Source organism: Bos mutus, chromosome 3 (genome assembly GCF_027580195.1).
Source record: "Bos mutus isolate GX-2022 chromosome 3, NWIPB_WYAK_1.1, whole genome shotgun sequence".
Lineage (NCBI taxonomy): Eukaryota > Metazoa > Chordata > Mammalia > Artiodactyla > Bovidae > Bos > Bos mutus.
In genome coordinates, this window is record NC_091619.1 from 29,257,539 (window position 1) to 29,277,049 (window position 19,511).

General features: G+C 47.5%; 2 protein-coding genes across 17 annotated transcripts in view; one reads left to right on the forward strand and one right to left on the reverse strand.

Moving 5' to 3' along the window:
- ST7L (suppression of tumorigenicity 7 like) overlaps positions 1-19,511 on the forward strand; it is a 147,269-nt gene that overhangs the window by 83,701 nt on the left and 44,057 nt on the right. For 13 of the 15 annotated variants that reach the window (XM_070367496.1, XM_070367499.1, XM_070367493.1 and 10 more), the window contains one exon: positions 8-2,430. The exons of 1 other annotated variant lie outside the window; for it this stretch is intronic. In XM_070367496.1, the coding sequence (XP_070223597.1) occupies positions 8-73 (66 nt within the window). In that variant the 3' untranslated portion in view covers positions 74-2,430. One more of the 15 variants, XM_070367485.1, reaches the window with a different exon arrangement.
- On the reverse strand, positions 4,477-19,460 carry WNT2B (Wnt family member 2B). Of its 2 annotated transcripts, none has more exons than XM_070367500.1 (5): positions 18,470-18,492; positions 12,879-13,099; positions 11,566-11,843; positions 10,619-10,883; positions 4,477-5,729 (listed from the first exon to the last, which is right to left on the reverse strand). In XM_070367500.1, exons 2-5 carry the CDS (start codon positions 13,003-13,005, stop codon positions 5,500-5,502), a joined length of 900 nt encoding a protein of 299 aa, XP_070223601.1. In that variant the 5' UTR covers positions 13,006-13,099; positions 18,470-18,492; the 3' UTR covers positions 4,477-5,499. The 2 variants fall into 2 exon arrangements, with proteins under 2 accessions (XP_070223601.1, XP_005887148.1); XM_005887086.3 differs by lacking the exon at positions 18,470-18,492 and adding an exon at positions 18,964-19,460 and having other exon boundaries at positions 4,875-5,729.

Genomic DNA, 19,511 nt, shown 5'->3' on the forward strand with positions numbered 1-19,511 from the left:
CCTAAAGGTGCTGGGGTTCTCCTGCCTCCAGCCTAGGCACCCTCAGTTTCTGAGCAGAACACACAAGATTTGAAGTCAGAAGCCCTTGGTGTGAGTTCTGGCTGAGCTACTCAATATCCACAGGACTTTGGACAAATCACAGAGCCTCTCTGAACAGCACCTGCACAATGAGCGTAACTCCTATCACAGGGTTGGTGAGACAATTACATATAAGCAAAAGCGTTTATACATAAGAAACCTTTTTATAAACATCACAGTTATTCTTGGGGAAGCCTCACCTTGAAAGTTGTCAAAAAAGAACAGCTGTGGATTAAACTCTTTCTTTTTATTCACTCAGTTGAGCTTTTTGTTTGGTCAAGTCTGCTTACTGGGGTTGATGTAAAGTCATCCTATTTCTGCTTGTTCTGGCCAAAGAAAGAGAATTCCAATGCCTAGCTGATCCATCTGTAGACTCGTAGGCAGAATGAAAGTGAGCAAAGGTAAATTTTAGGATAGAACAGTTCAGAGTTAGAGGACAAAAGGGAGAGTGCTTACCTTGCTTTCTCAAATCCAGGATGACTAAAACATCTCAAGTAACTGAGGAATAACTACAGTGATGTTGAGAGATCATTTAAGCCACAAATATGTGCTCAGTTGTGCCTGACTCTTTGTGACTTCATGGACTGTAGACCGATGGGCTTCTGTCCATGGGATTTCCCAGGCAAGAATACTGGAGTGGGTTGCCATTCCCTTTTCCAGGGGATCCTCCTGACCCAGGGATTGAACCCGCATCTCGTGCATTGGCAGGCACATTCTTTACCACTGTGCCATCTGGGAAGCCCTAAGCCATAAATGAAAAGTGGGAAAACACACCTATAGACTCCCTCTCTTCTATCCTTTTGACCTTTGGGGGCAGGGACAGGAATATTACTGACACCTCACTGGCCTCTGCCTGAAACCAGCCAATCACTAGCTTCTGGGAAAGCTCAATCTAGTGCAGCAACTGTGACATATTTACCCTAGTAAAGCCACAGCTTGCTCCCCTCTAGTGCCTTTCTCTTGTGGAAATCATCTCTGGAACCCAAAGTTATCCTGTTTTCTAATCCAGGAAGAATTAAAACAATGACAACAAAAGCTCATGAGCAGCAGGCTTAGTAATCATACCTCAAGCAGTCATAGAAGACTGCCCTCTCATGCACAGGACAGAGGACACAAATTGCACTCTCTGCAGTGTGAAACAGCCATGGCAAGTTCTACAGTCTCAGGCACAGTGCCTGGGTGGGAATTGCCCACTGTTGACCTCTTCTTTCCATGCCCTTACTGTATCCTTCCCCTGCCATCTCCCAGAGGGGTGCCAGTCCCAAACCAACAGCTGCTTACATGTTGATAATTTTAAAATGTTCCTTGGTTACAGCTGAACACCCTGTTGTTGATATAATTTTTGAAGTGTTTGATTGAAATCTGGTTGCTTTTTTTTTTATTGTCGGGGAGGAGGAGGATGACGAGAACCCGAATATAGCCTAAGAAAAGCTATGTGTATATGCTATATTTGTGCATATTTGTGTGTATATACCTTCATGATTGTGTGCAGGCTGATAGGGCAGAGAGAGAAAAGGAAACATCTCTTTCTTGTTTTCCAACACTGCTTCAAAGACGCCCAACCCCCATAGTAGCAGGCAGTTCCCAAGTGGAGGGCGGAGGCAGAGGCCTCACCAAGGCCATCAATAACCAGGTGTGAGCTACAGGTCTCTGTGTAATGTGAAGCTCTCCCGTATTTCATTTCTGCACCCAGGGAGCAGCTCTGCAGGATTGCTTACGGAGAGCTCTGTGTCTGGCACCTCTCTCCACAAGGCCCAGGCGCCCAGGGTCCCACCGACCTGTCCAGGAATGTATTACATTGTTCACTGGTGCTGTAATTTGGCTGCAGGAGCTAGGCCTCCCAGGGATGAGAAACATACTCTCTCCAGCTTCCTCCCTTGGGCTTCTGCCCTATGACCACTGAGGGCATTTAAATAAAACCTCAGAAAGGCTGAGAGAAAAAAAATTCCTTGTTATCTTTCTTATAGTAAGGTCCTGAGTGGGTCTGAGAATTCGGCGAAGAACTTAGTGGTTGATGTGCTTAGTAAGAACTGAGAAGAAAGTACTCTCTGTAACAGGGAGGAAGAGAAATGAGGCCGTGAGTGGTCATGAGACTTTGCAAGCAGATCCTCAGGGCCAGGATATATTTGAGTCTTTGAAATAATCTGAAGTCCCTGATTTCATTTTTGAGTCTGGGTGAACTCCGGGAGTTGGTGATGGACAGGGAGGCCTGGTGTGCTGCAATTCATGGGTTCGCAAAGAGTCGGACACGACTGAGCGACTGATCTGATCTGATCTGATATGAATACTCTCATATAGAGTATGGATTCATGCTATTAATCAAGCCCGGCAATAATACACATTGGCTTTTATCTGCAGGACTATGTTAAGGCTGGCATTCTTACTTTTACATAAGAGAAACTGGCTACAGGCTGTGCAGGTAAGGTGTTAAGTCATGTGCCTTCTCTAAAAGATTCTAAGATCCTTAAAGGATAATGTCTTTTAAATTAACTTTGTATCCAAATAGTGTTTTCTACAATGCGTTATACCTAAATATTAAAAGTCGAAAGAAATGAAGACCAACAGGAAGGAGTGAAAGACGAGGCAGGCTAAGAGACTGCTGATCTGAGGGACAGGCCCGTATTAAACAGAAGAGAGATGGGCGGGTGGTGGCAGTGGGGGATGGGATTAAAGGCAGTGAGTGAGTACCAGCAGGACTAATTGAGGCTCTGACTGCATCAAATAAAGTTCTCATTTTGCTGCTTGTTCCAAATAAATTTGTTTGTATAGTGCAGAATGGAAACCATTCTGGCTTTGTATAAAGCCAGTCAGAATGCAGAGGCAAGCTAAGGAATAAGAGGAAAAATTAATTGCTTGGCCATCATTCCTTTCTGGAGCCACATTAGCCTCTGTAATAGGGCTTACATAGGCCTTTTCCCCCTCACTATCCACCACACTTTTCAGCCCCCTCACTGTCGGACAGCTTGCTCTTCTCAACCATTTATAGGAAGTTGCAAAACTTGGTCTTTATGAACTAGAACTTGGATCCCAGGGAAAAGAACATAGCAGTATGAGATGCCAGAAGAGGTCCACTTCCTTTCACAGGGTAAGAAGCAAAGAGAGAATAAGATAACAGAGCACAGGTAGCTTTAGCTCAGGTTAGTTTCCCATGGAAGACCTAGGCTATCATTTATGTGGTAACCTGGATATTCTTACGAGAGCTGAAGCTGACTGGGACCTGAGAGCTCTTCCCAGTGGCCCAGCGGACCAGATAGCACCCCTCTGTAATTCATTCAGCTCTGTTCTTGAGTCCAGCCTGTCTGTGACCCTTACCTTTCCACTACCTTAAAGCTTTCTTCCTCTTAATCCCAGCTCAAGATGTCAGAAACTCTTCTTTTCCCCTCCCTCTTCCCCCTCCCTAATCCCACCATTGGCTCATCAGTTATCCAGTTGACTCCATTCTGCAAGGAAGACATTCCCCTGGCCTGACTCACTCAGTCCTATTTCTCCACAGGAATCCCCTCACCACAGACCACAAGGGCCCTGACTAGCTCATGTTTTGTGTTAATGGATGTGAAACCGGAGCAAACCCCCTCACCAAAAGAAAAACCACCCTCAACTCTCCCACACAGGTCTCGGCAGGTTACACAAATATTAGTCCTATCATCCAAATAAATCTGCCCCCATGGCCCAGAGCTATGGCTCCCCCCCATCCTCTTGCTGCCTATGCAGAGAAAGCTGTTCCACAAACATGTGAGGACCCCAAGGGGTGCCAGAGAGGAATTAGGGAAAGGGTGTGTGTGTGCTGTATTCCGAATTCCCTGTGTAGTCTCCTTAATCTGCAGCCTGCTGTCAGTACTTTACAGTACTGAACTGGAGATTCTGAGAAGTCAGGATGGGCTAGACCAATTAGGGACTTTGGTAAGAGGGTCTATTGGCTGGATTTGGGGACAGAATTAAAACTCAATATCTGAGATAAGTTTACACCCTCATTTTAGAAATGAGAAGATAGAGGCTCAGAGAATTTGGGAATCTTGCTCAAAATATCATAACTGGTACTTTTAGCCTAGGTATATCATAAATGCAAATTTATACACCACTCTGCTCCTTTAAAATATCAACAGGCAAGAGACAACCACTGTCCAAGTCACATAAAAATAGGACATCGTGATTTTGGGGACTCTGTGTCCTACCCTCCTTTGGCTTACTAAGCCTGCTATCTCTGGAGATGCCACTACTGCAAGCTTAGTTAGGCAGTGGGTAGTAGCTTAGAAGGAACTGTGCTATTTAAGCCAAATGTGGATTGAAGGATAACAATCACCAAGACTTGGAGAGTCACTAAATAAAGATTTGTTGAATAAATGAGGAGGAAAGGCTGCTTTCTAAGCTGTTTGGCCCCAAACCCCAGCTCTCCTTCCCTCTGTAACCACTGGTTTCTGCTCCCAGCTTCAAAGGCTAGGATCTTCTCCTAAAAATTGCCAAAGCCAGAGATCTTTACCTGCCTAGTATACACTGATGCCTCATGTGGCCCTTGAGATCAGTCTTGTTACCCTCTGCCATCCTCCATGAGTCACGTATCTTTTACTTAGTGTTTCCCAAACCTGGATGACCACCAGAATAATGCATGGAAAGTTTAAAAAAAGTAAAAATCCCAAGAGTAACCAAATTTCTCTTTCTTAGGAGTGTTCTAGGGTGTTCTAATGATCTGTTAGGCTGACACTGCATGCCACTCAGTTTATACAGGCAGCAAGGGAGCAAAAGAGGCAGTGCTGGCTGATACAGGTTAAAAAAGAAAGATTGGAAGAGAATGTATGTTTCTATAGTTGTATAATTTTTTTTCTCCTACAAAACACAGCAGTTTACAAACAATATGAGCATGAGAATGGAACCTTGTCCACTATGCTAACTCATATCTAGCAATCCCAGGCTCTTGATAATGAAAGAATGTTGCAGAATTTCTTTTGGGGTACCAGGCAGTTAGCTCACACTGACCCGGGGAAGAGATGTGTGGTTTCATCTCTGTCCCATCTACCCTCGACCAGGTAGGAAAAGAAGTTCTCTCCAGGTACCCTTTCTCTTGCGCACACAAGAAGTATCAGGAAGCCAATGCAAGGGAAGGGAAGAATGAGCCTTGACCATGTACTTTAGTGCAACTCATATCACTCTGAAGACTCCTACCTCTTCCACTCTCCCTTCTAGCCTCCAGAGTGGGGAGTCAGGGAGCTGCTCGGTTTTTTTTTTTTTATAATACATCCCCTGTCAACTCCTTCCCAGGGCTAAGGAACCAGCTAGACACCAGAGTCCCTCTGGAGTGTTCTCCAAGTCCTTAAATAGAGGCTGTCGCAGCCCAGGGTTGAGGGTGGAGGAAGGTGTGCATGCAAAGATCTTGTGCTTTTGAATCAGGAGGTTTGAAGTGGAGGGACGAGTGAGGTATTTTTATGTTCAGGTCTGATCCAGCCACTCTGCCTTCTTGGGGGCCTTGCAAGTATGGACGTCCACAGTGTTTCTGCACTCCTTGCACCGCACAGCACAGCACCAGTGGAATTTGCACTCACACTGGGTGACACGGGTAACTCGAGTTGTGTCATACCCTCGGCCGCAGCACATGATTTCACAACCGTCTGTCCCTTTAGATGTCTTGCTACAGACTCGGCCTGCAGTGCCTAGGGAACCTGGGTTGGGGAAGAGAGTGAGAACCAAGTTACCTCTTACTGCAGCTGCTCTGGGTTCCCTTACCCACATCCTCATGAGGAAACCATAAAGAATCTCGTTTCCTGAAAATATACCCACTAGCCAAAATGACCATCTTATTGCCCTCTGTACCAGGCCTGTTTCCTCCCACCATCAAGGCTCCCCAAAGACCACTGACTTCTCCTGCAGTGTACTCCCTACCAATACATATCTCCATATTCCCTTCAAAACTTAGCCTGAAAATGTCATAACTGTTAAAGCTGGGTGAAGGTTCTCTACTTGATGTGTGAAATTTTATATAATAAAAAGTTAAAATAAAAAACTTAGCCTATAATTTATCTTTTCTAAGAAGTCTTGCTACAACTTAGTTTATATTTCATTAAGTTGTACTATACGAGAAATTAAAATTAAAAGCATAGGCCTGATGTCAAATTGTCTAGGATTAAAACCCAATTCTACACTTCTTAACTATGAGGTCTAGCAAGTTAGTTAATAGCACCTAACTCAGTAGATGAAGCGTGTGTGTAAAAGTTGCTCAGTTGTGTCTGACTCTTTGTGACCCCATGGACTGTACAGCCCATGGAATTCTCCAGGCCAGAACACTGTAGTGGGTAGCCTTTCCCTTCTCCAGGGGATCTTCCCAACCTAGGCATCAAACCCAGGTCTCCTGCATTGCAGGCAGATTCTTTACCAGCTGAGCCACAAGGGAAGCCCAAGAATATCTGATCATCTGAGGAGACAAACTGATAAGCATTCCTGGCAGGAGGCTTCTCCCTAAGGAATTCCTAAAGAATATCCCTTGCTTTACCCCTTATGGTAGGAACTCTTAAAGGGTATGGATGGTGTTACTCCCCCTGCAGAGAATGCTCACAACCTCATTCTGACTGATTTTTGCCAAAGAGATCCTGCCAACAGATCACAAAATCCTAGAATTTTGGATAGGATGGATCCTAGAGAATATCTACTTTAATCCTTTCCTGGAGATGGGAAAGTGACTAGCCTGGGGGTTCAAAAAGGGTATAATAAATTAACTGGTTTCTATTAGTAGTCTACACAGTCCACTAAATATGGATAGAAAATACTAGTGCTTCTATATTTTTTTATCTCATCAATTTAAAATATCTGCTTTGTATGTTTTATGATGTACATGTTAGTACAGTGAAACAGAGACATAATTCATAAGTAAATATACATGTATTGGAGGTACATGCTCAAATTTTTTTAATCATAGGAGTTTACAAACCAAAACATTAGGGACCACTGCCCTAGAGTGTGGAGTGACTACATCTGCTTTATATGTTTCCTGCTTTACTCCAGGAGTTAGGTCCTAACTCTCTTGTACACCAGAAGCCTCTTCAATACTCTGGAGCTGAGCTGGCCTATGTAGTAGCCATTAGCCAATTGTGATCATTTAGATTTAACTTAATTAAAATTAGGGCTTCCCCAACCTAGATATCCATCAGCAGACGAATGGCTAAGAAAGCTGTGGTACATATACACAATGGAATATTACTCAGTCATTAAAAAGAATGCATTTGATTCAGTTCTAATGAGGTGGATAAAATTGGAGCCTATTATACAGAGCGAAGTAAGTCAGAAAGAAAAACACCAATATAATACATTAACACATATATATGGAATTTAGAAAGATGGTAACAATGACCTTATATGTGAGACAGTGAAAGAGACACAGATGTATAGAACAGCCTTTTAGACTCTGTGGGAGAAGGCGAGGGTGGGATGATTTGAGGGAATAGCATTGAAACATGTATATTATCATATGTGAAATAGATTGCCAGTCCAGGTTCAATGCATGAGACAGGGTGCTCAGAGCTGGTGCACTGGTATGACCCTGAGGGATGGGATGGGGAGGGAGGTGGGAGGGAGGGTCAGAATGGGGAACACATACATGTACACCCTTGGCTGGTTCATGTGGATGTATGGCAAAAACCACCACAATATTGTAATTAGCTTCCAATTAAAAAAAAAAAAAAAACTCATAGAACTAAAAAAAAAAAATTAGGGCTTCCCTGGTGACTCAGTCAGTAAAGAATCTGCCTGCAATTCAGGAGACCTGGGTTCGATCCCTGGGTCGAGAAGGTCCCCTGAAGAAGGAAACGGCAACCCACTCCAGTATTCTTATCTGGAAAATCCCATGGACAGAGGAGCTTGGCGGGCTAAGTTCATGGGGTCACAAAGAGTTGGGATACAATGTAGTGACTAAACCACAGTTAAACGTACATAAATTTTAATACTTAGTTCCTCAGTCACACTAGCTATATTTCAACTGCTTAGTAATCACACATAACTAAATGGCTACTGTATTGAAGAGCACAGATGTCGAGCATTTCTGTCATCACAGAAAGTTCAATAGGACTTACTGCTTTAGAGGGAAATCCTGGATCCATACTCCCTTCTAGGATTACTTGTACCCTTTAAATTCCAGGCCCCACTCTGGGTTTTATGAGATCTAATTTTATGCCTCTGAGAACACCCCACACACATATGAGTCACCTTCCCTCCTGACTCCAAAGATCCTTCTCCAAAGGTGCATTTTAGGATGATAGCATAGGCTTACACCTGGGTGATGTATGACTGTTTCTAGGCATTTATAGAGTAACCCTCTGAATTATGGCACATGGGAAGAAAACAAACTTGGTGATAGGAAATCATGACAGATGACCCCACCCTTATGGCAGAAAGCGAAGAAGAACTAAAGAGCCTCTTGATGAACTTGAAAGAGGACAGTGAAAAAGTTGGCTTAAAACTCAACTTTAAAAAAACTAAGATCATGGCATCTGGTCCCATCACTTCATGGCAAATAGATGGAGAAACCATGGAAACAGTGACAGACTTTATTTTGGGGGGCTCCAAAATCACTGCAGATGGTGACTGCAGCCATGAAATTAAAAGACTCTTACTCCTTGGAAGGAAAGTTATGACCAACTAGACATTGTATTAAAAAGAAGAGACATTACTTTGCCAACAAAGGTCCGTCTAGTCAAGGCTATGGTTTTTTCAGTAGTAGTATATGGATGTGAGAGTTGGACTATAAAGAAAGCTGAGCGCCAAAGAATTAACTCATTTTAACTGTGGTGTTGGAGAAGGCTCTTGAGAGTCCCTTGGACTGCAAGGAGATCCAACCAGTCCATCCTAAAGGAGATCAGTCCTGAATATTCACTGGAAGGACTGATGCTGAAGCTGAAACTCCAATACCTTTGGCCACCTGATGCGAAGAACTGACTCCTTGGAAAAGACCCTGATGCTGGGAAAGACTGAAGGCAGGAGGAGAAGGGGACAACAGAGTATAAGATGGTTGGATGGCATCACCGACTTGATGGACATGAGTTTGAGCAAGCTGATGATGAGTTGGTGATGGATAAGGAAGCCTGGCATGCTGCAGTCCATGGGGTCACAAAAAGTTTGACACGACTGAGTAACTGAACTGAGCTGACAGGAAATCACTAGGGGAATCAGAAGTGCTTCCTAAACCTTTTTTCTCCTGAAAGTGAAAGTGTTAGTCACTCACGTCATTTCTGATGCTTTGCAACCCCATGGACTATAGCCTGCCAGGCTCCTCTGTCCAAGGGATTCTCCAGGCAAGAATACTGGAGTGGATAGCCACTCCCTTCTCCAGCAGATGTTCCCAACCCAGGGACCAAACCTGGGTCTCCTACATTACAGGCAGATTCTTTACAGTCTGAGGCAACAGGGAAGCCTCTGGCACCCTTCAAAGTACACAGGCTACTTTTCTCTGTGACTTGGGTGGAGCTCCACCCTGTTTCCGTGCCCACTTTTGCTCCTAGCCAATTGCCTGTCCAGGAATGACAGTGATAGGTGAACACAAATAGTGTGGAAGACAGCTAAGGTTTTGGCTTCCCCTTACTGAAGTCCTGACTGCTGATACTGCAGAGATGAGCCTGAGAGCCGTAAGAATAACCAGGGGAAGAGCAGTTCTGTTCCACTGCAGGTGGTACTTAGTTTAACCCACCTGAACCTGAAATACAAGCCATGAGGGTGACTTCCAGTTTTCTAGGGGAATACTACATCACCTTCAGCATTCCCAAGAATTCCACCACAAATACATGGAACAGATTAAAAAATGATTTACTGCTTTCTGCTGACGGTCAGCCATTGGTAGGGATCTCCTCTCTTCTTGCTTCCCCAATTCCATTTTTGAATTTTCAGTGGCAGCACATTGGATAAGCTCTCTCGGGGTCACTCATGGTCTACTTCCAACCTATCTTTCTACCTTTAATCTCCCCTACCCCAAACCTTACTCAGTCAACTTAACCTGCATTCTGCTTGTGGAACAGATCATGTGCTTTTCTACCTACCATTCTACTCATGTGTAGAGAATATCTGCCTACCGTCCTCTCTATCTATCCAGATAATCTCCACACTTCAAGAAACAACTTAAATGCAACATTTTCAAATAAACTTTTTTTGCTCTCTTTTGCAGTTGCATTGTCTACCTATTATCTCTCATTTCTTTAGCTAAATTGTAAAGAGCCAAAACTCGGTCTGCATCTTATGCCTCTGCATAGCCCATACATTAGCTTGGTACTGAAATGGGCGAATCATTCAAACATTCACCAAGCAATAACTACTGTATCCCAGATGCTGGGAATGTAAAGGAGTGGTAGATGACCTCAGGTCTCAGGGAGCTCACTGTCCTCTCCTCTCTAGGCATCTGTGAGCCTGGCAGACCGAGGCATAAATCAAAAATCTTATTACAAGATTATTCTCACATCTGACTGACTCCTCCAACTTCCATCCCTAACTCCTGACGCTGAATGGACCATGGTTAACTACAGGTGCCTGCACTAAGACCTGGGGCTCCATGTCCCTACCTGCTTTCTTTACTCACCTGCAGCCTTGTCCAAGACACAGTAGTCTGGGGAGTTGTCAAAGTAGACCAGGTCAGTCCGGGTAGCACGGCGATAGCCTTGGCGAGCTGCCGTGAAGTTTGCGCCATCCTGGGTGGCCGTTACTTGCACAGCCCCGTCATAGCGCCGCCGCAGGTAATCACCTGTGCGGCGGAAATCTGAGAGTGCACGCCAGCAGGTGCGCAGAGTACAGGAGCCACTCACGCCATGGCACTTACACTCCAGCTTCAGAAACCGCCGCACAGCCTGGAAGGTGGGGACGCAGTGAAGGGAAAAGCAGTCAGGATACTTTGGGGTCATCCCTAGGACTAAAAGCATGAGTGCCCTGAGGTCTGCTGGCCCTGGTTGGCTGGTGCAGCCATTGGTTCTTCTGTTCTCTCCCCAATCAGATCACACCCATTCTTCCTGACCAGATTCTTCCAGGAAACCTTCCTAGACCAACAGTGCTTTTATTTTCATGAAAGCCCATTTGAACGTTCAAGCCCCAGGATTCTGTTCATAGCTATGGCACATCCTCTATTTTTCTTATGTTTCAGAGTTCAAGGTCCAATGCCTTCTGCTTTTGTGGCATGTCATTTTCCAGCACAGTGCTAGGCATATAGGTGGTGCCCAAAGGCCAGAGCACTGACTGGAATAAGCTCTAATCCTCCTCAGACTTTAGGAGGTGATTCTTTTCTTTCTTTAAAAGTTATTTCCCTTCTTTCCTCCACCTTTCCTTAATTCCCACCTATGTGAAGACTTGATGCTCCAGGTTGAACCTTGGCATTCCCTAAGGTCCCCAGCATTTACTGCTCCTCTTCCAAGGGTTGGGGCTTTTGGAGGTAATCCAGAAGCCTTCAGCCCTTCTACCTTCACATTCACTCCATGATCATAGGTACTGGCCACCCCCAGCAAATACGAATGTACATGCACAGACGTGAGTACTGACCGTGCGACCACAGCGATTGTTATGTAAGTTCATGAGAGCCCGGGCATCCTTAAGCCTCTTCTCCTTGGCATCCACGAAGGCTTTGGCAAAGCGAACACCATAGTGTATGTTGTCACTGCAGCCACCCCAGTCAAAGTCCCCACGTTGGTCATGGTGTCGGCCACGGGTATAGGGGTCACAACTGCACACACTCAGTTCACCCTGGCTACAGGCACGAGTGATAGCATGGACCACCCCTGCTGATGAGATGGCGTATACAAATGCTGCCTCCCGGCTACCTAGAGAGATAAGGAGAAGTATGTTTCAGCAAAGAGGCCCATGTCTGTCTCCTTCTTCAGCCCACACAACCTCCAACTCTAAAACCTCTTTTCCTCTTCTTTCCCAGGGAAACCCCTATACTTCCTTTATTCAGAGTACCCTTCCCTTCCGAGAATGTTCCCCAGAGTGTCTACTCCCTTCCCCTCAGCCCTCACAGCTCTCTATCTACTTCTTTGTACATCTGACCTCTTGGGCTGACCTGTACTCCTGCTTCCTTCCAAACTCCCTGGGTCCAGCCATTGAAAACTTTCACAGTGAATCATTGCCTCCCACTGAGTGCCAACCCCTGCTTAGCAAAGTCAGCCTCAGTCCACATTCCAGGCCTTTTCAGGCCCACTCTGCTGGACAGTTCCCCTACAATGGAGCCCCCAGCCCAGGGGTCATCCTATTTGAAGAGAGAGGCTACTTTCTCCAGCCAGCTTTCTTCCTTCCCTCTCTTGGGGACTGATGAATCATCACTCTTGTCCCTCTGACACCTCCAGATTCTCATCTCATTCCCTTTCTCTCCTAGTTTACTGTTTAGCTCTGCTTAGCTCTTTTGCTGAGCCAAGTCCAAGCCGCTGACTTCCCAAATATTTACATATCACCTTTCTGTTTATCTCTTGCTCCCATTACTATAATGTTGGGAGTGTTGGGCTGAGGGCAGTGATGGTGTTGGTAAGAACAGAGCAGCCATTTCCAGTCCTCAGTCTTACAGATCATGGATGGAAGTCTGAAGGCTAGGGGATTGGGGAAGGAAGGAAAAGGTGGATGGAGGATGGAGGTACCAGAGAATGCTGTTGCTCTGACCCGTCATCCTGGAACCCTGGGATTTAGAAGGGCCACTGACTACATATCAAAGGTACTAAGGGTCTGTTTCCAACTGTATGCTGGGCTCTGCCCACAGTTTTTACCCTTAATCATGAGGCAGAATGTAGGAAAGAGGCACTCCACCCACTACCCACTCACCACCCCAACCAAGCACAGAAAGAGAAGGAACTGGAAGAAGCCCCTACTTCTGAGCATGACACGGCCAAAGACAGTGTGGTCCCGGTCCAGGGTGGTGCAGTTCCAGCGATGATGGCGGAACTGGTGCTGACACTCTCTTATCCACTCTCGGGCACCCTCACCCACGGAGCGCATGATGTCTGGGTAACGCTGGCACAGCTGCCGCTGCCGGCTCACCAGCCCAGGGATATTGTCACAGATCACACGGGCCCCTAGTGCCCCGATGTACCTGCAAGGTGGAGAGGGCCCTGTCAGAGCATCTGGCTTTATTCTGCAATCCAGAGGTGGGGGGTGGGGTGAGGGGGAGTAAGGAGGGGAAAGGTTTGGCATTCAGACCTTTAGAGCTTCCTTCCCCCTCCTCCAACCCATATTTCCCAAGGCCTCAGGGAAGAACCAATCCCCACAAGCCTTCAAGAAATAATCTGTTTCAGAGAGAGTAATTGAGTGGTCTCCCACCATCACCAGTTCCCCAGCCAAAAACCAAAGGGACACACACTCCCAAAACACAGGCCAGGCGTGTGTCACATACACAGAAGCTATGGGCATGTCACACAAACCCCATTGCCTGTTTATCTAATCAACGTTAAGAGCCTCATGGAAAAATAACAGAATTAGTATCTGAGACAGCATTATTACACCCACATGTCAGAGGCATGTCCTACATAACTGGTTCATAAAGCATGGTTTGGGGGAAGAAGGATGGAGGTGGGGAGGGGTCAGTGGGAAGACAGATAAGTGGCAGTTCTGAGTGATGTTTACAGCCCCAGTCAGACCCATATAGCTAAAAGTCCTCATTCCCAATGGTGAGGTGTGGGAAGGAAGACCCCCATGCCACTCTTCCCCATACCCTTTACTTCTATGTCCCATGACCTTTCTTAACTATGAGTCTTTCAAAATCATCCTTCCCGATTTATAGGGCATAATGTCCTGGATGAATCTGCATGGGCAGAGGGCTATTTGCAGTGGGAAACCAAAGGCCAAGATTAAGCAACAGAGTGACACTCCCCATATCCCAGACCCCAGTCTGCCTAGGTGAATAATTATAAGAAGACCAATTAGATTAGGAGACCTACTAAAAGATATGTGGGTTGCTACAGTCATTCTTAATTTTCTCAAGGAAGTGTTTTTTCTTCATTCAAACACAGTTAGCCCTGGACTCCACCACAAGCCTCAGGAAGAACATTTCAGAGAGAAGGCAGGAGTTCATCATCACCTTTTCTCCCCACAAGGCCATCAAATGAGATCTGACCCATACACTCATTTCCCACCCCCTTTCTCGGTTTCCAGCACCCAGCACCGCCCTTGATTTGCTGGGAATTCCTTATTCTCCTGTCCTAACACATCCAGGGATGCCTTCATGCCCCTTTTCTGCACAGGTGGGGGCCCTGGAGGGTTGTTGCTGCTACAGACAGAAAAGATTTGATTTGAGCTGTGAATGAGCCTGTGGTTTGGGAAAGGCCCCAGAATGGGCCTAGAAGTGGGTGAGGAGAAGGGAGGGCAGCCAGAGGGGAGAGGGAAAAGCTGGACTGCCCTGGGCTCTGTGTCCTCTGCAACACTCCCCCCTCCCCCTGCACTCGCAAACCCAGCCCTCACCCACAGACTGGATCACCACTGGTGACACCAACTCAAACAAACACAAGGAGGGCTGATGCTTGCCTCTTCTGGAACTCAGCAGGGCTGATGGGGCCCATCTGTCCCAGGGAGGGGTGAGAGGGCTGGTCCACAACTAGCAAATCCCATGGAATCAGCGTCCCCAGCACTGTCCATCAGGGCAACAGCTTCCAGGAACAAACAAAATAAACACCCTGGTCTGGGCCAGGCCGGAAAGGGCTGCCTGACGCACAGCCGGGAGTTACACCCACTGCCGCAGTGCTTTGTTTGGAGAATCAAGACCGTTGGAGTTGGAGCCTGTCCCTGTCTCACCACCATTCTGCTTTCCCAGTTCAGCCCTGAGTACTGCTCTAGGCAATGGGTGTTTGTTTTTTTAACTGGGGCTTGGGAAGAGGGGGGTTGGACGGGAATGAGAGACCAGTAATCCAGCCCTCATGAGACAGTCTGGAGTAGGGCAGGCCAAACTCTGGTAAAAAGTCCTTCCTGTGGTCTAACTGAACTCCATTCTGCTGCAGCCCACATTGGTCCTTCCTCGTTACATCCTCGATGAGCGTGGGAATATCTGCTCAGTATCTCCTATGGGAAGATAATTTCCTCTACTACACTCTTACTCCACCAAGTAGCTGCTTCGAGAACATGCAGACCAGGGCTTCCAATGGTCAACACCTTGTAATCAGTGTGGGGGCCTCCAGTAAAGCAGCGTGAGGTCCACCCACCCCATCTTCCTCTAAATTCAGCACGTGCCTACAAGATGCCGACCATGTGCCAAGCACTAAGTTCAGCTGTTAGGGGCACAAAGATATTTAAGGCGTCTCCCAGCTGATGAGCCAGTAGAAATGCCCCCGACTCTAGCTCCGTTCCCCTTCCAGAAGTTTTTACTTTTTTCTCAGCTTCCTGCTCCAGAATGCTCTCTTTGCCTGCCTTTGACCAGTTCCTATCCCTTCCTTTGACAAAGTGACTACTCTACTCTAGCTCCTTGCTACTCAAAGTGTGGTTCCCCAGAACAGCAGCATTAGCATCTCCTGGGAACCTGTTAGAAATGCAGTGCCTCAGGCCCCATTCCAGGCCTACTGAACTGACATTTTACCAACATCCCCAGGTGATTAGGACATGCTGCTCTTTGAAGGCAGGGATTTGTATTTGTTTTGTTCACTTCAGTATCTCCAGTACCTTGAACAATGTCTGGCACAAAACAGGTACTCAATAACTATTTGTTGAATAAAACAAAACCTTGACTGCTCTGATTTATTCCCCAACTCCATACTCCTCCTGGCTAGCCATAAGCATCATTTCAATTACAGCTTTACTCCTTGTTGACACTGCAGATGTTTTAAGCTTGTATCTTTTTAATGAGGCCAGGGATCCTCTTTTTGTTTACTTCCTTTCTTTTACAGTCCTTAGTGTATGTACATGGTTTAGCCCAGCCCATATTGGACTTTGAACACAAGGATAAAACTATTATCCTCCCTGAATATCTTAAGACAGTATCATTTATATGATACTTGGCAGTTCACAAAACATTTTCTACACAAAAATCCTATGAGAGCGAGCTCCACTTTACAGGTGAAGAAACTGAGGTCTGGGAGATGAACAATACTCAGCGCTGCCCATCAGGGCTAGTCAAGGGAGAACTGGGTGAACCACGGCCGACGGACTCCAAAGTCCAAGCTTATTTTCAGTTCCAAGCATAAGAGAGGCACACAGTGCTTAACCAGGCATAGACCAATCAGGCTCCAAAACTGGTATGAACTTGAATTTCTTCCTCTGCCCCTCCTATCCTTCAGTTTCTTCGTATGTGAAACGGGGATCATATTATCTGTCTTGCTGTATTATTTTAGGAATTGAAGAAGATTGTGCTTATAGGCGTTTGGCCATGGTATCAGGAACTTAGGAAGGGATCATTAAATAGCAGTTGTTGATAACTAATGTTAATGTTGGGGAATTCCCCAGGGGTGGGGAGGGTGCAGGTTGGGGAACTGAGATCCCAGAAGCCTGGTGGCAAGGCCCCCCCAAAAAAACACCCAATAATATTAATGTCACGATACCACTTTGTTCCTCTTTCTGTAAACCACAGTCCTGAATACAGTCCTGCTCTTTTGATTCTTGACATCCAAGCCCCTGCAGAATACAGACTAGTACAGGCAGGCACATGCCAGGAGACCCCCATTTCTTGTTCTGTTTTTCTTGGTTAGAAAAGACCATCCGTTTCCTCCTCCACTTAAAGATCAGAAGAGGAAGGGAGTGGTTGGAGAGTAAGGGGAAGGGCTGTAAGGAAGATCAGATTGTTAACTAGTGATACTGATGACATTCTGCTCCTGAGTGGAACATGGATACACACAGAGTCAACAGGCGTCCATCTCTTCACAGGGTTGTACAGAATATCAATCTAGCTGATTTTTTTTTTTCCTAAGGGAAAGAGAGAATCACCTTGGGGGCCTGACCTGCCTTTGGAAAGCAGCTCTCTACTTTATCCCAGAAGTGATGACTACTGAGGCAGGCATCTGGGGCCTGCAGCTATGACCCCTATGAGGCAAGCAGACTGAAATCACCTCGCACTCACTGCCCATCCCTGTTGCTGCCTTCCTCCATTTCACAGGGACTGCTGAATACCTCTGTATCACCCACTCATCTGCTTCCCTCCCTCCCTAGCTAGCTCTTTCACCCAGGAGTTTTTCCAAAATCTTTAATATGAACCACATGGGGGGAGAGTAATAGAGGGAGAAAGGAAAAGAGAGGGTAGCTAAGGGGACAAAATGGGGGCTCGGAAGAGCCCCAGTTAGATCTTTAGGAGCTGCTTAACCAGGATGCTGAAATTACCAGGGTGACACTTCCTCACCTAAACAGCAAGTGGACCAAGGCTGCCTCCCAAATTGGTAAGAAGCAGTCAAGGGTCCCTAAAAGCAAACTGTTATCCGGGATGGATAAAGATGCACAGTGACCACTTCATTCTCTGTCTACAAGCCCACTGAAGCCAAAACCGAGCCCATGAAAGTAAAGGGTGGCTTTGATCTCACACAGACCTTTGAAGGGCTTTTCTCCTCATCCCCTTCTTCCTTTTCCTTTTCTAAAAGAATGTTTCAAGCCAGATGTAAGATATGGGCCTCCCTGCTCCCCCATCCAGAACCCCTCTCCTTGCCTTCCCCAACACTGCAGAGATAAAAAAGATCCCAAGGAGAGATTTTTCTGAAACAGGAAAACAGGGAGGGGGGCAGGGTGGGAGAAGATGGGGATGGAGAAAGACACATCTTGAAATGATAGGAATCTGCGGCCCAAGCTCGCTGGCCCTTCAGCCAGCTACCCCTCACCCTTCTTCAGCCAAGATTCCAAATCCAGAGAGAAGCCACAGGGTGCAAGGGGAAAAGAGACCACACTCTGTGGAGGAGGTGGAGGTCTGAGGGGAGGGGCAGAGTAAGGAAAGGAAGGCGGGCACTGCATGGGTAGAGAGGGGTAACAGCCCAGTCCAAGAGGCCAGTTTAATTGGGGGGCGAAGAGGAAAGACAAGACTACTGAGTCATTTCTCAGTCCCACTCTCCCCCTGCTCAGCCCCTAGGAGGTGGGGGAGGAGACAGAACAGCTCAGTTCTGGGAGAAAAAGATGGGTGCCGTCTAGACTGGGTGGGGGAGGGAGAGAAGAACAGATACCCAGTGGATTCATAATTCCTTCTGCCTCATTTGCCCTCATGTGAAATGCCTGGTGTCTAAGGCCTGCAAGAAATCTGAGGAGAGGATCTCTTAATGTTTTGAGACTCTAGAAGCCTCTAGTTCTTAGAGAGGAAAAGATGGGAGATGGGCCCATCTAGGGAAGAAAAAGGAGGCAGAGAAGGAGATATGAAGTGAGATTCTCAAAACAGAGGCTGAAGACAAAATGTCTCAAGTATGCAAACCCAAGTAATCTGTTTGTTTTAGTTGTGGGAGTTAATGGGGTAGTTTTTGCCTTAATTCCATTTCTAAACCTTGCGCTGGGTACCGCTGCCTCACCCGAGCCTTACTGCGTGGTGGGGTGAGGGTCGACCAACGAGAGGCTCTCCGAGCTTGCCAGCTGCCTCTTTCTCCACCTCCCGAGGGCAGGCGGGGGACAACCTCAGGGGATCAGAGAGTTCTCTTGGACGGCCTCCGCGGCCCCAGATGGGCGACTGGTTTCTTGAATCCATCCTGAGAAACTCGTAAGGTAGCTTTTGCCCTATGAGAACTGAGCTGAAATAGAGAAGGTCTGAGAAGCCTCGATTACCCCGCGTCCCTGCTCCAAATACTTAGCGCCTTCATCACCGGACGGGGAAGGAGCAGCGCCACCTTACCCACTCCCCATACCCCTGCGCCCCTTGGCGACTTCAGTGACAGTTGAGCCCGGATCGTCTCTAATTCCCGTTACAGCGACAACCTGGTCTCCTGAGCAGCGGGGGCCGGGAGCTGTATATTCCCTTTGGGCGCGTCTGGCCTCTTTAACCCAGTACCTCACCCTCCCAACCCCGAGAGCCACACTCACCACCAGGACGTGTCTACGCGGGCCGGCAGCGTCAGCAGCAGTAGCAGCAACAGAAGGCAGGCAAGACTTAGGCGGGCCGAAGCCCGAGAGCCGTCGGGGGCCGTGGGTCTGGGAGCGGACTCGGGGACAGGGGCGCTAACGCGTCGAGGGGGTAGCTGCGCGGCTTCCTCCGCACCACCCGGCCTCAGCATAGCTCCCCGAAGACTCCCGCCACGCGGCCCGGAGGGGCGTGGACGGGGCACCGGCTGAGGGTACTCAGGCTGCTCCTACTTCACCCCCCTGGGGGGCCATAAGGCTCGCCGCCGGCCGGGGACCCAAGGGCACCTAAGGTCCAGGAGCCGGGGCGCCAGGTCCCGGAGAGGGGCGCAGGGAGCGGTATCTGGAAGCCGACGACACCGCGCCGAACTCGGGATCTGGGGCGAGCTGCCCAGGCAGGGATGCGGTGTCAGGGGGTCGGCGGCGCGGAGTGGGGCTGCGGACAGAGTGTGCGGACAGCCCCTCCGGCCGCGGGCTCTCATTGGACGGCGCGGGGCGGGGCCGAAGCCCCG